At 38.4% G+C, this 13,686-nt stretch overlaps 1 protein-coding gene and 1 non-coding gene across 22 annotated transcripts in view; both read left to right on the forward strand.

Moving 5' to 3' along the window:
• The window catches only part of CREM (cAMP responsive element modulator), a 126,958-nt gene that overhangs the window by 106,567 nt on the left and 6,705 nt on the right, over positions 1-13,686 (forward strand). For 11 of the 21 annotated variants that reach the window (XM_066279274.1, XM_066279277.1, XM_066279282.1 and 8 more), the window contains 2 exons: positions 5,337-5,372; positions 10,073-10,229. In XM_066279274.1, coding sequence (XP_066135371.1) covers positions 5,337-5,372; positions 10,073-10,229 — 193 coding nt within the window. Of the gene's footprint in view, positions 1-119; positions 265-5,239; positions 5,299-5,336; positions 5,373-5,415; positions 5,455-10,072; positions 10,230-13,686 lie in introns of those variants that run through there. The other 10 variants (XM_066279280.1, XM_066279285.1, XM_066279279.1 and 7 more) reach the window with 5 other exon arrangements.
• Positions 13,266-13,341, forward strand: TRNAD-GUC (transfer RNA aspartic acid (anticodon GUC)). Its single transcript has one exon. It is a non-coding gene; the product is annotated as a tRNA-Asp (tRNA).

Raw genomic sequence — 13,686 nt, forward strand, 5'->3', positions numbered from 1 at the left:
TAAAATGGTCTGTACCTCTCTCATGGAGTTCAAATGGCTGACGTCATTGCATTTCCTGGAATCGTGGTCCCTCAGGGAAATGGAAAAATTAAGCTTCCAGCAGGCTGCACATTGACGTCAGCCCGACTTGGGCTGTGATTGAGTCAGTTCCTCTCCGGCTGCCAGGCGCTGCCGACAGCTGAGACCGTGAACTAGCTGGCCTGTCTCGAAGGTCGCTCTTGGGCTGAGCTTGACTGCAAGCCTCACTTTCGCATTTCTCTGCAGGTAAGTATCTGCCTTAGGAAGTCTGCACCGCCCTGGTGCAGGCAGATCCCGGAGTCCACACCACTGGGGGAGACTGACCGCACCTGCGGGACGAGGTGGATTGCGGCCTGGCCCTCACCCGCAGCTCTGCGGGACATGAGGCTCATGGCGCCCTCTGGTGCACAATCAGGGAAGCGCAGTCTGAAAATCGCCCTCTCGCCGCATTATTTAAACCCGTTTGTTTTCCGTAACTCTCGTTGGTTTGGCTTCCTTAGTTACAGGTAATGTCTCTGACTTAATGGCTAATGTCCCTTATGTGGTTGCAACTCTGTTCACTGAGTGGTGTCTTACTTCTAATCCAGTACTCTTTGCTTTTGAATTCATGAAAAATGAATGGTTGTAAACAGCTTGCTTACAATTTACCTCTGTAGAATCAGTGGATCTCAGTCCTCTTCCTAAAGAGGCACAGTCCATTGTCTGGAGCAAGTAGCACCTGTTCTGTTGTTTTTAAACTTACCGTGAGCTCTTATTTTTCTCACAGAAGTTTTATGAAGTTTTGGAAATGCTGTCAATGGCAGAAGTTTTCAAATGGCAAATTTATTGGAAGATATGGATGGACTTAGATAATCTCAACACTGCATGGCATGTGATTTTTAGAACCAAAAGGCATTTTTGAACATGTTTATTTTCTAAAAATTGTTGATTGATTTATGTCTTTCTTTACTAAGCCTTTAATTTCAATTCACCATTTGACTTCTCTGAGCATAAGAATCATAACAAAAAACAATAATTTGAAAATACAATACATTTAAAGATGAACATTTAAGGTAAAAATCTGCATAAATTTTTAAACCATTGCTTATAAAAGAAATGAACGTTTACAGAATGAACATAACATCCTCGAAGAGATTTTTTTTTACAATTTTACCCTTAATGCTTATACATGATTTACTGTCTCCAATTCAAAATTTTCTAAATGCTGAAACTTTAAAATGTCACACCTTTTTTGTTAGATCTCATTGTACCTCTACAAATCATTATTTTTTGAAATCTGATGTTCTGAAATGCTTTTGAAAAGACTTTTTTTTTTTTTGAGGTGGATTGATACAGATTATTGGCTTGCAAGCTTTTTTCTTTTTGGATCATGACCCACATTTATATCATGATGTAGTAGACCTGTGGGTATGTATCCTATACTTATATGAAAGCCACTTCAAAAGTAATGCTTATTCTTAGTATATATAATGTATTCATATATTTCTATTTTTTTTAAAAAAATGCTGTTTTTGACCCATAAAGTTGACTTTATGACTCACCAATAGTTTACAACTTAGAGTTTGAAAAACTGATCTAGACCAAAATCAGGCTATTAACAATAATAACTGGCCTGGAAAAGTTTTTAGAAGCATTTGCTTACAGGATCATGGAATATAGTTTACAGAATTATATTATTCTGTTGGATATAATTTAAATTTTTATTAGAAATAGTTTTGAACCCTGGCCAGGTAGTTCTGTTATTAGAGATACACCAATGTTGTGGGTTCAGCCCCTGATCAGAGCACATATAAGAATCAATCAAAGAATGCATGGTTAAGTGGAACAACAAATAGATGTTTCTTTCTCTCTTTCTCACTCTATCTTCTTCTCTCTAAATAATTTTAAAAATACTTTAAGAAATAGTTTTGGCTTGCCTGACCAGGCAGTAGCACAGTGGATGGAGTGTGAGACACAGAGGACCCAAGTTTGAAACCCTAAGGTCGTCAGCTTGAGTGCAGGCTCATCCGGCTTGAGCATGGGCTCACCAGCTTGAGCATGGGGTCTCTGGCTTGAGAATGGGATCATAGACAAGACACTGTGGTCACTGGCTTGAACCCAAAGGTCATTGATTTGAAGCCCAAGGTCACTGACTTGAGCAAGGGGTCACTCTGCTGTAGCCCCCCTGGTCAAGGCACATATGAATGAGAAAGCAATTGATGAACAACTAAGGAGCTGCAATGAAGAATTGATGCTTCTCATCTCTCTCCCTTCCTGTCTGTCTGTCCGTATCTGTCTCTCTCTGACTCTCTGTCTCTGTTAAAAAAAAAAAGTTTTGGCTTTATGTATTAGCTGGTTGTTAAGAACCTAACTTGTAATCTTTTAGTCTCTGACTCTAAAAAACTCTAATATTCAGCCTAGATATATGAATTATTAAAAACAAAGGTTCCAACTTGTTCAAATTTGGAAACTAATATCTTACTTAATATTTGATACATGAGAATAAGGATACATTTCACCTATGTAAAAGGAAAAGGTTTTTGTTTAGAAACTTTCACATAAAAGACTGATTTGTATGAAATGTAACAGCTCCTTGAAGTTGATAGCAAAGCAAGTTATAATCATGTTGGAAGTGAAAATACAGGAGTCATTTATCTATTGTAAGTTTCAATATGCCATTATGCTATTTTCCCACTATTTTTGAAAATATTTTAATGAAAGATAATTTGGGATAAATGTTTCACTTCACCTAGTTTTACTTACCTATAAACATACTGCATAATAAAATAATACTTTGCATTTATGTAAACTTTAAAATAAAAAATCATTTAATGTTACAAATAAAAAGTAATATAAATGTGGTAAGTACTATCAAAGAGAATACCAGGTCATGAGAGAAGCACAGTAACGTAGGCTGAAAGACCAGGTCAGGCCTTGCTGAGGAAATTATACTTAAAAAAAGCACTTTCAACAGTTGTCCCTGAAGTACTCAAGGCAGATATTATTGTGTTCATTTTGCATATGTTAACACAGCTCAGAGTGGGTGAATGACTTCCAAGCTCACAAAGCTAGCAAGTAGTAGCCAGTTTGGCTCTTCAGACTCCTTATTTGGTTCTGTTACACCATATCACATGGCTCCTCAAAATTCACCTAATTGATAAACTAATTTCTTTTTAGAGTACTTATTACTTTTGTGGGATAATAGAGCATACTTCACTAGTCTTAGAACTTTAAATTTGCCTGACCTGTGGTGGCGCAGTGGATAAAGCATCAACCTGGAAACACTGAGGTCGCCGGTTCAAAGCCCTGGGCTTGCCTGGTCAAGGCACATATGGGAGTTGATGCTTTCTGCTCCTCCCCCCTTCTCTCTCTCTCTCTCTCTCTCTCTCTCTCTCTCTCTCTCTCTCTCCCCCTATAATGAATAAATAAAATCTTAAAAAAAAAAAAAGAACTTTAAATTTCATATTTGCTTTTCTTTTTTTTTTACAGAGACAGAGATAGTCAGAGAGAGGGACAGATAGGGACAGACAGAAACAGACAGACAGGAAGGGAGAGAGATGAGAAGCATCAATTCTTCGTTGCAGCACCTTAGTTGTTCATTGATTGCTTTCTCATATTTGCCTTGACGGGGGGGGGGGGGGTGGCTACAGCAGAGCGAGTGGCGCCTTGCTCAAGCCAGCAAGCACCCTTTGGACTCAAGCCAGTGGCCATGGGGTCATTTTATGATCCCATGCTCAAGCCGGTGACCTAGGGGCTTTGAACCCGGGTCTTCCGCATCCCAGTCTGACGCTCTTTCTACTGTGCCACCGCCTGGTCAGGCCAACTTCTCATTTTTTACACTTAAGATCTTTACTTAATGTACAAATCATGCGTAACTTAAAGTAAAAATTATTTAACAATTCTATGCGGCCTCTGTGTTGTGACAAATTTGAACTGTTCAGTGTGTAAATAGTGATATTTATGTAGGACTTAATTTTCCTGGAAAACTGAAGCAATGGAATAAAGAAACTTTTTTTGACAGTGTGAGATGCCAGGCAAGGACGAGTCTGACTTGGAGACTAGGAGCACTGGTGTGGGTAGGGACAGAAACAAACGACAGGGAAAATGTCGGTAGCTTTCTGGAAGCTCCCTGCTTCTATGTGTGACTTCTACGTTACTTCTATTGCTTATAATTTAGGTGTATTTGGGATTAGTGAATGTAACAAAATCACATATGAAGGTAGGAGCTCCAAATATAAAAATGGTTTTTTTCAGTTAATGTGCTCAGTACCATAGAGACCTCAATAAAAAAAGCCCTTAAAATCTCCATTTTGGGATGTTGGTAAACTTTCACTTTGGAAGCTATCAGGATAGGCTTTTGGCTGGGTTTCTTATTTCTTTCTCTGTTAGGAAGACACAAACACCTCTTTGACTGGTGGGGTTGTTCATTGTTCTCATTACCAGTCTGATGAGATTGTATCCTTTGGTTTTTGTGATTCTTCACCTTCACAGTTCTATTTTAAATGATTATATACAATACATTTAAAGGAATATTTTTTAATATTTTAATAATTCTCTAAAGGGATATTATAAAGTATACAGGGTGTGGCAAAAGTAGGTTTACAATTGTGAATACACAAAACAGTGTATTTTTGTATTATTATTTATTATTGTATTTTCCATGTTAATAACTATAAACCTACTATATTTTCCCATGTATAAGACACATCTTAATTTTGGAGCCTGAAATTTGAAAAAAAAAATGTATTACATAAAGTTATTGAACTGAAGTTTATTCATCATAAAATTCATACAACTCTTCATCACTGTCAAAACGTACTCATCTGTGTCTGATGACAAATCAATGTCTTCAACAATGAGCGCAAAAACAAGCACGAAAAGGCAGGAAATGCAAGTAAAAAAATCTACAACCACTGTCTAAGATGCACCCAGTTTTTAGACCCCAAATTTTCCCCCCAAAAAAGGTATATCTTATACATGGGGAAATACAGTACTTTGTCCCACCTATAAATTTTAAAAGGTTTTAATAGGCATATTTTTAAAACAAAATAAGGAATAAGAGCCACACATTTCAGTCAGTATGTTATATTGCCCAGGTTTGTTAGAAGAGACAGACATTCCAGGGGGAAATATATTTATGGATGTTATTTGCCTTTTAATTACTGTGCAGTATAAGCATAATTTGGAACCTTGTCTTTCAGAACTTAAGGAAGGAAAGAGGAGGGGAACTAGCATTTGCTGAATGCCTACCATGGGCCAGGCACAGTACTAGACTCTTTGACATGCATGACAGGGTTTATTGTGAGTATTAAATGAGATAATGTTTCCCCATTTTACAGATGAGGAAACTGAACTTGCCCCAAGTCACATGGCTGGTAAGTGGCAAAGCTGCACCAGACCCAGACTTCAAACCCCATGCTTTCTCTTCTGTACCGTGTATAAAGCTTGCACGGAGAGGTATGAAGTTCATGACCAGAATTGAGAGTTCTAGGAATTTTCTTCTCCTGTGAAATATTTGATACCAAACATAAAATACATTTTTCATGTCCAGAGTTAAATGGTTGAAAACACTATAATTAGAAATCTTCTGCTTCTAAAATGCCAGGTTAGACAACTGGTCTCTCAGGGAAGACTTAGGAAATAATAAGGCCAGTTTGAATAAATACTTAGCATCTTTTAGGGCTTTCCATGTTTTAGTAATAGCTAATAAAAGTCTTACAATAATACTGCTTATTTGAAACATTCCAAATGACACTGGGCTTGTGCAAAGCCCCAGGATGCTCAAAATGTACTCATAATACACAAGTAAACTCCCAGCCGCCCATTATGTGACAAGTGCTGGGCTGGAGTCTAGGCGAGATAAAATTCCAAGGTAAAAGTGATGCCTTGGCTTGTCTAAAATGTGTGCTGCCTTAGAATAAAGTCAAATTAATGTGCCTTAATTATCTTTCTTCCACCATGAGTTTAAATTCCCCACTGATGACCCATTTACTTTTGGAAATAATTTATACAGTGAATTTTAGAATAAAAATAATTTCAGCACTTTCAGTAGTTAGATGGAACAGAAAGTTACTTTGATTAGTGTGCAGGGATAAGAACCTGCCATCAGAGTGTGGAATGGTTCTTGGGGAACTTTGAAACTGGGTATCTCATCTGTTTAAATCACCATAGAATTTATAAGACTGGAAGTAGAAGCTATCTTTTGGTTTAAAACTTTTATAACTGGTTTCAATAACAAAAATTTTTGTCATTTGGATTACCTTAAAACAAGAACTTATCTCTGCCCATATACTAGGTAATAAGATAAAATTAGAATATATAGAATTTATCTATTGATATTTATTCAGTGACCATTGTAAGTGTGCCATCATCAGAAATCGATATTAATTTCTGCAAATTTATACTAATTCATATTTCTGGCTTGAACCAATGAGCTACAATCAGATTTTTGTTGAAGGAGATATAATAAAATTAATATATAATATGTTTGAAAAATCATAATAAAACCCAGTTTGCGCCCTGGCTGGTTGGCTCAGCGGTAGAGCATCAGCCTGGCGTTCAGGAGTCCCTGGTTCGATTCCCAGCCAGGGCACACAGGAGAAGCGCCCATCTGCTTCTCCACCCCTCCCCCTCTCCTTCCTCTCTGTCTCTCTCTTCCCCTCCCGCAGCCGAGGCTCCACTGGAGCAAAGATGGCCCTGGCGCTGAGGATGGCTCTGTGGCCTCTGCCTCAGGCGCTAGAATGGCTCTGGATGCGACAGAGCAGCACCCCCTGGTGGGCATGCTGGGTGGATCCCAGTCAGGCACATGCGGGAGTCTGTCTGACTGCCTCCCCGCTTCCAGCTTTGGAAAAATGAAAAAACAAACCCCAGTTTGCTAGCTAACAATTGAAAACTAATACATCCAAATATATCATCCTTCCCAACTAACCATTTTAGGGTACTTTTTTCTAAGCTGTTGCTCAAAATGTTTAAGAATGCTTCTTTTGGGATTGCCATTATCCTTCACGGCACACCATTTGGTCTGTAGGAGATGGCTTCAGCTTTTGGAAACAAGCAGAAATTTAAAACCATTTCTGGTTCTAAGACCAATGAATAAACTTCCTTTTTCATCTGTGAAGTATTCCTGCCTTCTCTTCTTTATTTTTTAAAAAATGGACACTCTTAAACTAACTTTTGTGTGTCGTGTAAACATCCCGAAAGACTATACTTTCAGGGATCATTTCTATAGTTTGTAAACATCCTGCTCTTTCAGTACAGAATAAAGCAGGTGTACACAAAACTAGAGAGAGATAAAGTAATGAGCCTTCTATACCTGTGTATTAGATTTATTGCACTTACTCATGAATGATTTAGCAAGATCTATCCTAGACCAGGGTCGGCCTCCATGCTGCCTACATATTTCAGCATGATGACAGTAAAGTTCTCTTTTGTCATTGCTATTGTTCCAATTTTGGAAAGCCCATGTAGCCTCCAGCTGTTCCTTTGTTTCATCCTTTATGATCCCATAACCTTCTTCCCTGATGTGGGCAAAGAGAACAGAGGAGAGAACTCTTATTTTTATGCTCCAGTCAATCTCTGCTACAATATGACTTAAATATGTTTTTAAATCTTGAGTAAGGTAACAATTTATAACTGACTTTAAAATTCTCTTCTGAAGTATTTCAAAACTATAAAATTTTCTATGATGTATATAGTATTTTAAATTGTCACAAAAACAAATTTAGGATTTTACCCAAACTGGTGATTATTATTATTATATTTATCACAGTTATTGTTTCTTAAATTACATATAGAAGCAGTACAACCTTATAAATGGCATCTTTTTAAATTTTATGAAGCCCTCTAAGCAATCTCCCCCCAAAGCCATATTTTATTGTTTTATTCTTTCATCTAATTCTTAAGTCCAGGGTGAATAAAAACCTGGCATTTATCCCAAAAGAAACATAAATTTTATTAACCTTTTGAACTACTCTGCTATTTTTAGTGATAATCTGTTTACCTAAAAAAAGGTTTTGTCTTCCTTTTGAGTAAGAATTTAGTTCCTACTCAATGGGTATATAATAATACATTTTGATAAAATATGAAAATAACATGTTTCATATTTTAATAGGCATTTGGTTCAGACCAACTTTTGTGGGATTTAATAACCTTTTTAAACCATTTTCTTACATTGAGTTCTGAGAGAAAATGTACTTTGCCATCTCATCAGAATGTCACATGAATCTGGACTGTGTGTTCTCAGAGTTGAAACGGTGGTAGGGACATATTTCTCACTTCCATCCATCTGACTCAAGACGCTGTTCATTGCAGTAGGCACACACATTTTGAATATAAATTGAGACACTTTGAGGACTTTGGTATTCAACCTGAATACTAAATAAATACTAGCCCTGCCCAGATAGCTCGATTGGTTAGAGCAGTGGTCCCAACCTTTTTTGGGCCACTGACCGGTTTAATGTCAGAAAATATTTTCACGGACCGGCCTTCAGGGTGGGATGGATAAATGTATCACGTGACCAAGACAAGCGTCAAGAGTGAGTCTCAGACGGATGGAACAGAAGGAATCTAGTCATTTTTTAAAAATAAAACATCGTTCAGACTTAAATATAAATAAAACAGAAATGATGTAAGTTATTTATTCTTTCTCTGCGGATCAGTACCAAATGGCCCACGGACCGATACCGATACCGGGGGTTGGGGACCACTGGGTTAAAGCATTGTCTCAAAGCAGAAAGGTTGCTGGTTAGATTCTCAGTCAGGGCACATGCAGGAACAGATCAATGTTCCTGTCTTTCTCTCTTATCTCTCTCTCTTCCTCTCTAACTAAAATCAATAAGTAAAAAAAAAATTAACTTTCAAGAAAAAAATCAATAAATAAAAAATTTTAAAATAAATAAAATACTAAGTCTGTTGTTTAACTATCATTATACTGTAATTAGAAAATATTTTTAAAAAATGAATACTCAGGCCTTACCTGTGGTGGCGCAGTGGATAAAGCGTCGACCTGGAAATGCTGAGGTTGCCGTTTTGAAACCCTGGGCTTGCCTGGTCAAGACACATATGGGAGTTGATGCTTCCTGCTCCTCCCCTTCTCTCTCTCTCTCTCTCTCTCTCTCTCCTCTCTCTCTATGAAAAATGAATAAATACAATCTAAAAAGAAATGAATACCTAGGAATATATTATTATCCTAAAAAACCTAAGGCCAACAAAAGTTATTGGTCTCCAGAGAAACCAGTTTTAAGTAGAGCTTTGCTGTTTTGCTTTTAAATGAAAATATAGTGAGCTAGTATTTTCCTTCCAGTACTTCAATCATCTTCTGGTAACAAGACTTGCACTTAAAGGCATTAGGTGTGGGTATATGGTATAGGAAAACCTTAACTAGACAGAAATGTTCTGCTTAATTAAAATTTTCACAGTGGTGTGCTAGGGCCAGCTTTCACTGATTTGCTAGAGCTGACTGTTAAATTTTCAGGATTTTTGTAAGCTGGTTGTTAAAATAGCTATTAATAATTTAAATATATATTTACAAGTTATTTTAAACATTAATACTAAAAATTTATTATTTATAACTTTTTATCCATGGCCTTGCAGTTACTTACATCTACTTTATCTGTATGTGTGTGTCTTCCCAACGCCACATTAAGTGAAGTCCCATTGGTAGCTTGAAACTGGCCATGATGAAAGCACTTAAATCATGGGAATCGAAGGGCTACAGATCAGGGCTTTCTCCCCAGAGGGCTAGTTGTAAACATTTACCAGCACACCACTGATTTTAGGTTCAACAAACCCTCAGATGAACAGTTGTTCTAGTTTTAGCCTTTGATTTTTAAAAAACCTATCTGAAATGCATTAGAGCATTTTTCTACCTTAAATATGTAGAGCATGCTAAATATCATTGTTCAAGTGCTGAAGATCTTTGATGCCTGTGATTCATATAATGATCAGGATAATCATCTTAAACATTAGTAATATCACCTCTTGTAAAAAGAAGTGTTATTTCCAGATTAATTTTATAGAAAATATAAAGTTGTAAATTTCTTGTAAATTGTTTGTAAAATGTAACATTTCATTGCAGCTGCCACTGGTGACATGCCAACTTACCAGATCCGAGCTCCTACTACTGCTTTGCCACAGGGAGTAGTGATGGCTGCCTCCCCAGGGAGCTTACATAGCCCCCAGCAGCTTGCAGAAGAAGCCACACGCAAACGAGAGCTGAGGCTAATGAAAAACAGGTAAGATAAGTTCGCTAGAAATCAGCAACCAGTTATACGACATATATCTATTACTGTGGGGCTTTAAAAAAAAGTTGCTGTTCCTAAGCTGATTCCCCCAAGCTCAGTGTAAAGTGACATTTTATGTGGGTTTGTGCTTTGCGTATGATGACTTGGTCTGCTGGTCAGACTTCCTGACCAGGAAACTGTTTCACCAGCAAGAGGTACATCCCTGTGTGTTGGTAAGGTAATGTAAAAGATACATTAATTTTTTTAATGATGATAGGAGGACTTTATTACAAATTTATTTCATACTCGGTATTTACTTTGTGAGGTTATGTGATAAGTATAATTTTTTAGCTTCTTTATGAACAAAATAAATTTAAGTGTGAGTTAAGAATTTTCTAAGTTTTTTGCATGTTGTTTCCTTTTATCTACAGTGTGTCTGTAAAGTCATGGTGCACTTTTGACCAGTCACAGGAAGCAACAAAAGATGATAGAAATGTGAAATCTGCACCAAATAAAAGGAAAACTCTCCAAGTTTCATACCTATTCAGTGCAGTTTGATGTGGGCTCACGCACAGTTTTTAGGGCTCCTTCGGTAGCTATCCCATATAGCCTCTACAGACTCGTCATTGACCGATGGCCTACCAGAACGGGGTTTCTCCACCAAACTGCCGGTTTCCTTCAATTGCTTATCTCACCGAGTAATGTTATTCCTCTGTGGTGGTGCTTCATTATAAACACGCTGATATTCACGTTGCACTTTGGTCACGGATTCAAATTTAGCAAGCCACAGAACACACTGAACTTTCCTCTGTACCGTCCACATCTCGACTGGCATGGCTGTGGGCTGCTCCGCTGTATACACGGTGTTACGTCATCTGCGCATGCGCACATGCTGCCACATCACTACAGAAACTGGGAGAGTTTTCCTTTTATTTAGTGCAGATTTCACATTTCTGTCGTCTTTTGTTGCTTTCCTGTGACCAGTCAAAAGTGCACCATGACTTTACAGACACACTGTATTTTGTAACTTTGTTTTTTCTCAATTGTAGTAAAATACATTTTCTGATGAATTCTAGTCAAGTGAAAATACAAATACAAAACAACAAAAAGGATTAATATTACCCATAGCCCCACCAGATAGAGATACCCACTAATACTATAGAATATACATTTCCATCTTGCTCTCTCATTTTCTCACTTATTCTTGCACCCTATCTATGTAATTTTATTTTTTAAAGTACAAATGCTATTTTCCAAAATGCTTTTTTAAATGGAATTTGCATATTTTTTTGGTTTAGTTTTTATTATGGAAAATGGTACAAATTGATCTCATTTTCAAAATGAACAGAATAAAAATAGTTTGTTTTCCCAGTTGTTTTATCATCTTGTTCCTAAGTTTTTTATTGTTTATTCTTTTTTCTTTTTTAGCAAAAGAGGCAGACAGAGAAAGACAGGAAGGGAGAGAGATGAGAAGCATCAGCTCATAGTTGCAGCACCTCAGTTGTTCATTGACTGCTTTCTTGTATGTGCCTTGACTGGGGGGCTTCAGCCAAGCCAGTGACCCCTTGCTCAAGCCAGCAACCTTGGTCTCAAGGCAGTGACATTTGGGCTCAAGCCAGTGACCTTTGGGCTCAAGCTAGCAACCATGGAGTCATTTCTGTAATTCCACGCTTAAGCCAGTGACCTCGGGGCCTTGATCTGGGTCCTCAGTGTCCCGGGTCAGTGCTCTGTCCACTACACCACCGCCTGGTCAGGCCTTATTCCTAAGTTTTAAGTAATGTCCTTATTGTAAGGAAACAGAACATTTCAGGTGAAATGATGTGTTTGCCTATGGTCAGGACCACATTGTAGTAGTTAATTTCTTTTGTTCCTAACCTCTGAGATCCAGAAATAACTATTGAGTTTGTCACTGTCCTTTTTAACTGAGGGTGAAGCAGTAGCAGCTACATTCAGTTTATTAACAGCCTTTTAAATGTCACAATTTGATTTGTTATAATACTTATGTCTGCTACAGCTCCTAAGCTTTCTAGTTATCACAAATCACTGCTGGAGTTTTATACCCTGTGGACCTTGACAGAGTACCAGAATAGGATCATTAGGTACACACATCTTTACCAGTGGTTGTTCCAGGTTTGGCATCATCTTGATTCACATTTTGCATTGTCAGCATTTTGCTCAGAAATTCTGAAGGGACTGAATGGGCAGGGGCTCACACAGAGTCATAGTTGTTTTGTGGAGATCTCGTTATTGAAGGCTCCCAACTTTAATCAGATGGAGGAATATGGATATTTTAAAACTGTACTTTCAGAGATCTCAAGATCTATTAATATAAATGCCTCTCTGGTCATAGAAGAAACATTGTGAAGGTCAGTTTATTATTTTATTTATTTACATATGTATTTGTGAAATTCAGTTTAGAATATGAAATGAGCGCCTGGCCAGGTAGAGCATCATCTCTATATGCCAAGGTTGTAGGTTCAGCCCCTGGTCAGGGCACATACTAGAATCAACCAGTGGCCCTGGCTGGTGTCTCAGTGGATAGAGCATCAGCCTGGCTTATGCATGTCCTAGGTTCAATTTCTGGTCAGGGCATACAGGAGAAGCAACCATCTGCTCCCCCACTTCTCTCCCAGTTTTCATCCCACAGCCAGTGGCTCGATAGATTTGAGCATGGCCTTGGGTGCTGAGGATAGCTCTGTTTGGGCACATCATCCTCAGTTGCTAAAAATAGCTCAGTACTCAAGCATCAGCCCCAGATGGGGTTGCCAGGTGGATCCCGGTTGAGGCCCATGTGAGAGTCTGCCTCACTATCTCCAAAAAAAAAAAAAAAAGAATCAATCAATGGTGTATAAATTATTGAAACAACAAATTGATGTTTTCTCTAAAATCAATCAACAAAAAGAACATAAAGTGTGATGATAACACAAAATTGTTCATCTATAGCTTATTTTCCCAAAGAAAACAAAAAGGGAAAACTAGGAAGGTAGCCTTCTTATCTCCCTTTTGTCATATTATACTTTTATTTTAAGGTTAAAAAATTTTGTCAGAGCCCTGGCCGGTTGGCTCAGCGGTAGAGTGTCGGCCTGTCGTGCAGGGGACCCGGGTTCAATTCCCGGCCAGGGCACATAGGAGAAGCGCCCATTTGCTTCTCCACCCCCACCCCCTCCTTCCTCTCTGTCTCTCTCTTCCCCTCCCGCAGCCAAGGCTCCATTGGAGCAAAGATAGACCAGGCGCTGGGGATGGCTCCTTGGCCTCTGCCCCAGGCGCTAGAGTGGCTCTGGTCGCGGCAGAGCGACGCCCTGGAGGGGCAGAGCATCGCCCCCTGGTGGGCAGAGCGTCGCCCCTGGTGGGCGTGCCGGGTGGATCCTGGTCGGGCGCATGCGGGAGTCTGTCTGACTGTCTTTCCCTGTTTCCAGCTTCAGAAAAATACAAAAAAAAAAAAAATTGTCAGAACTACAGAAATGAAATA

The sequence above is a fragment of the Saccopteryx bilineata genome, chromosome 5, assembly GCF_036850765.1.
Source record: "Saccopteryx bilineata isolate mSacBil1 chromosome 5, mSacBil1_pri_phased_curated, whole genome shotgun sequence".
NCBI lineage: Eukaryota > Metazoa > Chordata > Mammalia > Chiroptera > Emballonuridae > Saccopteryx > Saccopteryx bilineata.